Source organism: Sinocyclocheilus grahami, unplaced genomic scaffold (genome assembly GCF_001515645.1).
Source record: "Sinocyclocheilus grahami isolate Dianchi unplaced genomic scaffold, SAMN03320097.WGS_v1.1 scaffold104.1, whole genome shotgun sequence".
Taxonomy (NCBI): Eukaryota; Metazoa; Chordata; class Actinopteri; order Cypriniformes; family Cyprinidae; genus Sinocyclocheilus; species Sinocyclocheilus grahami.
In genome coordinates, this window is record NW_015505283.1 from 449543 (window position 1) to 460831 (window position 11289).

General features: G+C 37.3%; 1 protein-coding gene across 1 annotated transcript in view; it reads right to left on the reverse strand.

The window, feature by feature from the left end:
* The window catches only part of LOC107588474 (pleckstrin homology domain-containing family O member 1-like), a 20923-nt gene extending 10569 nt beyond the window's left edge, over positions 1 to 10354 (reverse strand). Inside the window, exons 1-3 of the mRNA XM_016276576.1 lie at positions 9918 to 10354; positions 8552 to 8698; positions 1327 to 1467 (exon numbers count right to left, since the gene is read on the reverse strand). Of these exons, the coding sequence (XP_016132062.1) occupies positions 1327 to 1467; positions 8552 to 8698; positions 9918 to 9944 (315 nt within the window). The 5' untranslated portion in view covers positions 9945 to 10354. The remainder of the gene's footprint in view (positions 1 to 1326; positions 1468 to 8551; positions 8699 to 9917) is intronic.
* Positions 10355 to 11289: the final 935 nt, after the last annotated feature.

An 11289-nucleotide genomic window follows, 5' to 3' on the forward strand; every position in this document is an offset into this window, starting at 1 on the left:
AAAAGCGAGGTGTGCTCTGATTGGCCAGCTATCCAGTGCATTGTGATTGGCCGAATTCCTCAAGCGTGTGACGGAAATGTTACGTCCCTTACCATATTGTGATGCCTGCGGCAACCACATGTGACGACCCCGGGCTAGTGAAAGTCGATCCGGCGATCCACAGCGCGAAGTTGAAATATTTCCTCAGCGACCAGCACGGATCAGCTCCAGGCATGACGAAGCGATATCGTCCTCTTTTGAAAGGCCAAACAAAGTAGCTTCGCTTTCACAATGAAGCACACAGCGCCTTCACAACTTGGCGGTGGCAACAATACTACAGCGAGAATAAAAGTTACGCCTTCTTTCTTTGCGTGAACATTTGTGCGGCGTTATGCAAATCTTCCCACATAGTGACGTAGGTATGGGGGGGTATGTTAGAACGAGCCGTTTTAGGTAGGTGTGGCGGACTCTTAACTTTTATAAAGAATATCTCTTTGGATTTGAGACTTTAGTCTTTGCAACTTTACAGATCTTCTTTATGCACCAAGAGCTTGTAACACTCCAAAGAGAAAGGAAAAATTGAAATCGCATCATATGACCCCTTTAAGACCTAAATGGCTGTGTTTATGAGGATAGGCTACTTGCAAAGCCGGGCATTTGGATGCATATAAGCGTTTATGCAATCGTTCAAAGCCAATAAAGCAGCAAAAATGCTCACAAGCTCTATTAGCAGCTGATGCGCGGCTTACGCACTCCTCTCACACAGAAAAAGAGACAGCACGCGCATATAGCTCTGTTGTTTGTGTTTCAATGGCCTAAAATCAGTTGTTTTAAACTTTAGTGCTTAAAACGCGTGCAAACATTACGTTTTCGTTACCGCGTGGCAAAGCAACGTGACGTGAGCTTGCATACTGTTATTCACGTTTCTGCCTGCATCCCCGTGTAATGCATGTAAGACTGCCGTCATTCAATGAAAATGAACAATGTATTTTGCGGCACCACGAAATAAATAAACGAGCATAATATGATACGATAGACTTTTAATTTCGTCCATCCGATATATATCGTCATATCGTCCAGCCCTAGTTTGAATACTTTCTGATGAACGAATAACCAGTCAAAAACCCTTTTTTTTTTTTATTCCTGTTTAATTTCCTTTTAACTCTAATATGTTTGAATGTATGTAGAGACACAGATCTTTGAGTTGTGCAACAGGTGATCACTGTCTCACAGCATGACTGCAAACTGACTAATGAAGCAGCCCAGCAGTGCTCTAGTGCTGACTGAGACAGAAAGCCATTAGCTATTATCCTCTGCTGTGAAACCCAACTTCCTGTAGAGACTGACCTTGTTGCCTGGTTGCCGTGAACGCAGAAGCGTGAACTTGCTGTGATTCTTTTTGCTCCTACTTTTGGCCTTGCGAAGTTCTTCAGACCTCTCGTAGTCGGTGAGATCCACCACCTCCTGGATTTTCTTTTCATCTTTGACCTGTAGAAAGTACAGATTTGGTTTTAATACTGTGCTTTAAATTTGTTCGATTACATACATCTCAATATTTATGTATATCAAGGGGTGATTTTAGTATTTTGTTTGACAAAAAATATTGATTAATACTAATAATAGTATTTTTTAATTTAATTATTAATCATCAATATTATATAAAAAAATAATTAATAATAATATTTTTCGTACTTTTGTACTCTGAATGTGTGGTGGTGCAATTTTTGTAGACTATGTAGAAATTAGAAAATAAATGTAATTTGCTTAATTATTCCCAACAAAAGCTCATTTAAAATGAAAATTTTTACTGCCCAGTGTGTCCAGAATTTTTTAAGGGGAAAAAAAACAACAGCACAGCATTTGAAAGGTGTATGATGTGTTTGAGGTCAGTGTTTGGTTTAGTCTAGTTGGTGCGGTCACAATTGTTAAGGGCATCGAATGACCAATGATACTAACTTTTAACTAGGAGAGACCTCAAAACGTAGCTCTAAAATATCATTGGTCCACCCCAAACGTGGAAGAAAAGAACCTTTTAACCCGGATTCCCAGTGAACACCATGGTCTGATTTGCTATCACCTGCCAAATGTTCTCATTAAGTCACAATCAATTTCCATTAGTGTTCTACTAAAGACAAAAAACGCAGTCTATGCACGCAAGCACACATCTGGTTGTGTTCTGTACTACAGAGCCGCTCTACAGTGCAGTACTTAAGAGATTGGCATCACACCCAGTGCACTACGGGGTGTCACAACAGGGAATGGCTGTACAAATAGTACATCTACTGTTCCAGCAGTACAAAGGCAGCAATTAACTAGCAATCTGATCCCATCCTTTTTTCCAGGAGAGGACAGTTGGGGCACAGTACACAGTATTTGCACTCAATACCGGACATTAAGAACTCCTCAATACAACTAGATTCAAGAGAATACTGAAGTATGCTGTTATGACTTACAATGCACTATAGTGAATGAAAATGAGGCATAGAAGTGAGGTATAGAAATCATCTGAAGTTAAAAAAAAGTGTTTGCTACCACAATAAGATTTGGATATTTCACCGTCATTACTTGTAAAATGACCCTGATATATCTGATGACAAATCAGGCACAGTAAAAGTAATCTGTATTCTGAGATCACACAGAATATAGAATACTTTAGTGGTTAAATTCATTGAATGAATGTGAACTACACTACTACTTTTGTAGTTATGCTCTTTGCTCCTTTAAACTGAGTAGGTGCAGTCTAATTAAGTGGTTGTATATGAATCTGACACCATTATTTGGATTTCATAACATTTGAAACTGCCTCTTTAAATAAGAACTGGCAGATGCTTGAGCAACAATCCAATTTTCGCCTTAATGACCTTTTTAAATGCAAATAAAGAGCATCATCTATATTTAATATTGTGTACATTAAGCTTTAAACAGACGCATCCTTTTGCAGAGGAGACGCACACACATACAGTGTGAATAGCTCAAAATAGCGTCTTAAACAACCAGAAGAAAGCTAGAGAAAATTTGTTTGCCAAACATTGTGCTTCTCAACAGAAAGAGTGAAAGGACAGAGAAGTACTACTGAGAGAATAATTTCACAGTTTTGCGAGGCTGTCTGATATGTACTCTGTAATCAAGCTACTTTCTGTTATGTAACTAAAGCTGTCTGGAGCTGTAAACAATATTTTTGTCGTGTGTGAGGTTACAGAAATGTTCCAGGTTCAAAAAAACTTGAGCTCTACAAATAGCATCTGTGGCGTGCTGTTGAGTACCACAGAAAACCATTTTGGCACAATTTGTGTTTACATCGATGCGCTTATAATGGAAGTCAATGGAGCATGTTTCTCAAATATTGCCACAAAACTGCTGTTCACAAATGTTTCATCAGACTGAAACAGGATATTCAAAGAACAAAATGTAGGAAGGAAATCAACTGAATCCAGAGAAAAGTGGATGATTAACAATTTTACTTCTCAAATTATGCAATTTTTTTATACTAAAGAATTTAAAAGTCTAAATGCTCCAATTTTTCAGTTCCACTTGGACTTCAATTGTACACTATTGTTAAAAAGTTTGGGGTCAGCAGCCATTACTCAGTCCTCTGTGTCATAAGAGTCAACATTATTTTTGACATCATGCTATTGCCAGCAGTTTAGAGCTTAACTTGAATTAGCCTCAGGAAGAAAAAAAATAGTTTTAAGGTTTGCTGTTTTTTTTTTTTTGTTCACATTTTCTTGTTGCTCACATGCACCATTTCCAGTGTGTATTCGTATTCATGTTATTCGACAAATCAACTAGAGAATTTCCTGTTCAGGTGTCCTTTTGTTTCAGTCTGAGGCCAGGTGGATCATTCAGAGATGAGCAGCCATCGTTTCGTCTTTCACTGTCTTTCAAAGGACTGGTCAAGTTTCATCTGAATGGAATTTCGCTATTCAAATTCATATTTACTTTCTCCATTAACTGGTCTAACCTTTCATAAACGTCCATTAGGGTCACAAAACATTGCAGCTGAGAGGGTGTATCAGAAAAGCCAAATACCCTGAAGAGGAATTTGAAATTAATACTCCTCTGCAATGTGTCCCATCGGCCCACACATGAAAAATTCATTGCAAAGTGCTTAAGTGGAAATCTCTGAATGGTATGACCAAATTCAAAAAGCTGCAGGAGAGATCTTAGGGTTAAATGCAGCATGTTTGCTTGGCCAGGTGAGAGAAGGAAGGGCGAGCTACACGTTGACAATCAGCAGTTACAAGCCAACAAAAGACAGTTTGAAGGTGTTTACTCTCTGACTTTTAGCACAGTGGTTTTCATCTAGTTTTGCTTTTGGACGTCAAGTTGTGACCAAACACAGTGCAAAAAATGTATTCATATCACCACAAACTACATCCAACAAAACTGCAAGGCCTTTGACAGTAACAACAAAAGATATGGGAACCGTTTTCCTCTCTATTATAATTTTTTCCTAAATATTTTTTAGTTTAGAGCTACAGTTTATAATTTGAGTCCAGTCCAACAAGCTTCTCATTTTGAACTTCCTGATGCTATTTTGTAAACTGCTGTTCCAGAGTAAAACCAGCCTGCAGCTTGGAAGATTTTTCTCTGCCGTCCTTTTAAATTCTTTGAAACAACTTCCAATTGCAGTAATAATCATCTGACATGGTGTGACCAAGATCCCATGTGATACTTTGCAGAACAGAAGAAAACACCTAAATAAACCAGACGGAGAAGAAATGGTTTGATGACTATACAGGGCACGACATCCTCCGCTGATCTTGCTTTCCAGCAAGTGAGTCAGAGCTGTGCCAGGCCCTGACCTGTGAAATGATTCATCCGTCGATTTCATTTGCGACTCTGCTTGTGTAAATGTAGCTGGCCGACTGCACCCCATCACCCTAGAGAACGATGCCGGCAGTTGTAAAAAGAAAAATTCACATATTTTTCCTTGAGTATTTGTTCATATAATGTATACAATGAAGTCTATAGACGTTACTTTTACTATTGCACTGCATGATCTCATCGTTTTATTATGCTTTCCGTTTGCACTAATTCACACTGCTTGAATAATTCAGCACATCTGCAGATCTCTTTATTAGGGAGTGCAATGCATATGTACTAATATGACATCTAAACTGGAGTGAGATAAATGGGATGCATGAACTAATTCAAGCACTTGGTTAATTATGATGTGAAAAAAAAAGTGGAATATTGTAGTGTCATAATGAAATTGACACGGTTGTTTCTGTTTAGGGTGGATACTAATTGTGAGTCACCCTAATAGAAGGACTATGACTTCAATGCACTTTTAATGGCATAATTTTAGGCAAACTAGATGAGCAAAGTGGAAAAGATCATCGGAAAGAAGAACAAGTTGTGGCCATTACACCCATGACTACCATCTATGTATATGACTTCAAAAAGCAGAAGAGCAATATAAGATACTTTCAAAATAGATGAAGACCACAGCTTCCTTATTTGGGCTTGAGAAGGCAAGAAGAAGACAGACAGACAGCTCTTGTCTTCTTCTACTTTCATGTTGAAGTTCTGGTAGATGCCATTTAGTGCAAGCAGAACAAACAAAGACAGGAAATTACACCTGATTAAAGTTTAGATTGTGAGAGAGAAATGTACCAGAATGAGTGTGTAAATGTGAAGACAGTCCTGGGTGAGTGGGAAAAAGCTCTCCTACTATCGGTGGACTCTCCCTACATCTATCACATCAGCGGCCAGGAGTCTGACCCCAAACAACACTCGCGTGACATCTGCTCCTGTGAGCTGTTCTGGAAGAGTTTTGCTGGACACATTCTCAGTTTACTGCCACCCTTCAATCTACAATCATCTGACTCGAATATGTCAATGAACGGCCAGTGGTGCTTGCTGTTGCCATTGCTCATACTTTAGCCCTTAACGCTGCAGATACCTCAAATTTTTGTTGAGTTTGTTGAAGAGGCGTGCTTATACTTCTCAAAGCAATTTATACCTGGTAGATAATAAAATGTGCAAATAAATGTATATTAAAAGAGGGGCCTGAGCATTATGTAGAAAACTTATTTGGCCATGAAAGTCAGCATTAAATGTAAATGTTCTAAATGCAGATTTGATCTTTCTGTGACCAATTCAGCATGTGTTCAACATGTTTTTTCATAATTCATAAATCCTCCAGTGAAACAACAGACTTCTCTTTGTTGATGTAACCACCTACATCTCCCTGGCATGGCAGCTAGTTTTTCACAGGCAAGTATCACCAAAATAAAAATCCAAAATGTAAGTTGGTTGCCATTAATATGGGTACTTTTAGAATCGTTCTGTCAGTTTAATTTATGTTTGTTGAGACCATCAGTAATATTGTAGTAATTTTGCTGTAGCTAACTATGGTATTTTTGGCAAAAACTACAGTTATCATGGTTCATTTTTTAAAGTTGTCTACATTTAATTATTTTTGATACTTTTATTGTACCTTTTGTAAGCTTGAAAGTCATAATTCCTATTCATTGAAAGTGCAATCATCACAATTTTTCAAATATTCTCCTTTCGTGTTTCTGCAGAAATAAGTCATGTGCAGAACAAGATCAAACAGAAATCAGAACAAGATGAACAAGATCAGGGTGAGTAAATGATGACAGTGTTTTCATTTTTAGGAAAGTTGTCTACATTTAATTATTTTTGATACTTTTATTGTACCTTTTGTAAGCTTGAAAGTCATAATTCCTATTCATTGAAAGTGCAATCATCACAATTTTTCAAATATTCTCCTTTCGTGTTTCTGCAGAAATAAGTCATGTGCGTTTGGAACAAGATCAGGGTGAGTAAATGATGACAGTGTTTTCATTTTTAGGTGAACTGTCCCTTTAACTCTTAGGGGACTGTATAAAAATTCTAAAAACAAATGTAAACACATGTATAGTATAAGCCAAGATACCTGATGGTATATATGTTTTAGAACTATATTTAACTCCTCAAGCTTGGATCTTCAGACCAACATATAAATATGAGAATCATTTTGGCATTTATCTATTAGGAAACATGATACCAAAACAACAGCATCGGATCATTAAAATCTGTTGTCTGTCTAGACAGCTGGAGAGAAACATCTAGACGACAGCATGATGAAACCTCAGTCTGTTAAGCACTAAAAGGGTCAATCCTCCCTCTGAGCTGTGAGCCAGAGCCCATATGCTGCCTCGGCATTGTTTGATCTGATGCTGAGCACAGCAAACAGTCTTCTGCGTGACCATGACTCAACCTCAATCCTGGTTTACTTCCCTTCGTCCTCCCACACTGCAATAAATCAGCCTCATTCCTGAATAAAGGCCCTTTATTTTCCTGTTCCTTCATGCTTGCTGAACTTGTTAAACCTCTCTTTAAACCTTCACTTCATCCAGGCCCAATGTCAGGAAGGCACAATAATGTCAGGCACACGCTGACAGTATGTGGTGCATTGGACTTGGAAATGACAGTCAGCCAAGTGAATGTTTACATGTTTATCTCATCATGTTTGGCCTTTCAGCACATCCGGCTCTAATTCCAGAACAATGTCTGCAATTGGATAAAGGTGTTAACACTGTAATACGCAGCTCTGTGTACCACAGTGAGCCTGACCTGAGCAAAGCAAAATATTAAATGGATAGTGTCTTTCGAAATCTGGAGTTTCTTAGGATAGACAGTCCAAACTGCTGTTTTTTTACAGTGAATATAATGAAAAAGAATAATGAGTTGTATAGACTACTTTTATAATGTTTTTTGAAGCTTTTTGTTTGACCTTCTTTGGAGATTGACAGTCCCTAGTTACCATCTTCTTTCATTCTCTTAAACTTCTTTCCAATGAACAAAGAAATTCTTATGGGTTTTGAAAGGCATGATATGAGTAAATGATGATAAGAGTTTTTATTTTTGGCTGAACTTTGTTATTTTTGGCTGTCATCATTTACTCACATCATGCCTTTCGATACCCAGAAGTGCTCCTGTAATAATGGAGTTAATAATAATTTTGTAATAATAATTTTTTTCCCCTCTGCATATGTTAGGCATAAGATAAACCTCATGCTGTTTGACTTGGTTGATGTTTTTTTTAATATATATTATTTGTTAATATTAAGAAAATGTGAACAGTCTGAATCTCTATTTTCACTGAGCAATTATGCACATGATAGTTATGTAATCAGTAATCAGAAAACAATCAGAATTTTTTTTTATTATTACCATAGGCTGCATAGGCTGAATTGGAAAAATGTAGTTTGGTTTAGTTTAGTTTAAGCGATGGGTTTCTTTGTGTCTCCTGAATTTTAATACATTTATCTGCATTGGAAGTGTATTCTTATATTGCAGTGTGGATTGTATTTATTTATTTTTTACTTTGTTTAGTTTTATGTGTACTTCGTGTAGTTATGGTTTTCAGAGATGAGGACATGTCATGTAACCCACCTATGCCGTTAAGCAACTGGAGCAGATTTCTTTCTTTCTCACACCGAAAGTAGTACAAAATATCATTGTAAGCATGTTACACAAGTAGCATCTCATCAATCAAATGATGATGATGTGGAGAAAAGCATAAAGAGAGAAAAAAAAAGATTTGTCCAAAACTAACCTCTTTTTCAGAAATGTAGACTTGGTCTCCTTTCAGTATAACAAATCTGTTTTTCCAAATTTCCCTGAAAATTCCTTTGCCACAGAACTTGCGAATCCAGCCAGTTTTGTCAGGCTGCATGGGCTGTTGACTGGCGTCCTGAGGGCCCTGTGTTTACAGAGAGAAATTAGAGACATGCCAGTGAGACTTAAGGTTTCCAGTTGGTTATGATCTAATTGTCTGCATTTCAAAGCCTAAACAGCATTTCTAGGCCTTTGCGGGTCGATAATGCACATTATGCTGTCTAGGAAGGCAGTTCACTAGGTTTTGAGACAGTCATATTCTCTAGAGAGGGGGAGACTTTCTTAAAGACCATGTTATTGTCTTTGTCATGTAGATCATATCACATTCCTGGCGCTTACTCACTTTTTTCTCACACAGCACATGCACATACACACACCAGTGTTTCCTCAACCTTTTACCTGAGCTGGGATCTTGCAGTCTTAACTGAGTGTGATGAGAAAAGGCTGTGTACATGCACAATACTGGCAAGAAAAATGTATTTCTATTGCATTGATCTCACAGACTGAGTGAGCAATATCCATAATCTGTTTATTATTCAGAAAAAGTCTTTTCCTCAGCTAATTATGCATATAATCAGCATATTCTATATGAAACATACCCATTCTTCACCTGCTAGTCTAGACAGGAAACATTGGATGTGCCATTTATTATGCTTTCTAGTCATTTTGGACAGTAATTGAATCAACTCATTAATAGTGCATGTTAAGTGTTCAGTTTGTAGTCCCAGAAGATAACTAGCATTTTTCAAACCTGGGTTCTCTTGGGAGTTTCCTTTTGGGGCTTTAGAATGAATGTTTTCGATGTATTAATAATTCATATTTGTTAGGAAATGCGTATATTAAATTATAGTCTGACTAATTAAAAAGAATTGTAAAACGTCTGTTTAATATGCCAGCAGTCTTATACCGTTTTCTAGAAACTGCCTACTGGCTTCTGGTTATAGCAATCGGGTTCTGTATATTTTTGATGTGATATGAAAATAAATCAGTTCTTAATTGAGTTTAAATGGTTTAATGCATGTATAGTACATATTTAATAAACTTATTTAAACGTATATAAAACAGCATTACTCCTTTCACTATTTTAAGCCTGGTAAAAACTACCTCCAAAAAAAGGCGTGCGAAATAATATCTTGTCGACTTCTACATTTACAGCTAAAATAAAATAATTATAATTCATGTACCGCATTGGTGTATTGCAAAATGATGTTAAATGGTGTTTTAGTAAACTGAAGTGTACTAGCTGCAGTGTTCATACTAGTGCACAAAGGCTCGCGGCGCTCCTCACTGACTCAATGTCTTACCCGCTTTGTTGAACCGTTCTTCTTCATGGCTCAATAAAACGGAGCTTCCCGACTCTCCCACTGCTAAATCCAGATCCTTTCGTGCACAATGTGTTGTCTACAACGAAACAAAATCCCTGGTGTGGACTCGAAACGTTGCACCCTAAGAAGAGCTCGGTGTTGAATGAGTCGCTCCCCCGTTGGTATCTTACGCCTCTTCTTGTCTATTTACTTCCATTCAGTGTCCTGCAAATCCGCGCATATTATCATCCAATGGCTTTTTCTTTGTGGTCACGCAGACAGATCTGAGAAATGTGCTTTCTAGAGCAGCAGATGAGTCTGTGCTGGTGCCATCATCATCATCGTGTCGTACGGGTTGAGATCTCCTGTCTCTTGAGGAGTTCTGTGAGCTGGAGAACTTGTGGCTGTGTGGTTCCTCTCTCTTTGTCCTCGACAGCTCCACCTATGGACACCACAATGATGTCACTGGAAAGACAGAGGGGGGACTTGCTGTACTGAAATGAATGTGCAGTATTTTGCTGTCATTTTACATTTTTAATGTTTTATTATTATTATTATTAAATATTAATAACGTGTAATTAAAAAAGAATTACACTAAGAACACGCTGTTCTAAAAATATAACTTTTTATTAAGGAGCAATAGTGTCGTACGGGTTGAGATCTCCTGTCTCTTGAGGAGTTCTGTGAGCTGGAGAACTTGTGGCTGTGTGGTTCCTCTCTCTTTGTCCTCGACAGCTCCACCTATGGACACCACAATGATGTCACTGGAAAGACAGAGGGGGGACTTGCTGTACTGAAATGAATGTGCAGTATTTTGCTGTCATTTTACATTTTTAATGTTTTATTATTATTATTATTAAATATTAATAACGTGTAATTAAAAAAGAATTACACTAAGAACACGCTGTTCTAAAAATATAACTTTTTATTAAGGAGCAATATTTAAAGCAGATTTGAAGAATTCATTGACATTAGCAGTATCATTCAGTATTCTGTACTGTGGTAAAAATGTAAATGAACTGGTTTTATGAGTCGCCTAGTTTTTAATAAGACTGAATCAACTTTAATGCATTAAGTCGGATAGAAATAGCCTCTGAAGTTACCAACTGCGCAATTTCAGTTTTTTTAGAATATTTTCTACTTGAAATATATAATTATTTATTTATGTTTTTATATCTTTCATTTTATTTAATCCCCTTTGATGTCAAATGTGTGATCTTGGCAGTTATGGATGGTATATCATGGTATATTTTGATGTATGAATGGCTCGTTTTGGAGCATTTTCTTCGCATTCACTGTTTTCAGAGCTGTGTTGTTGTTGTTTTGCATTATTATTTAGTAGCACACACAAATGTAGGTAGGAAAATGTGCT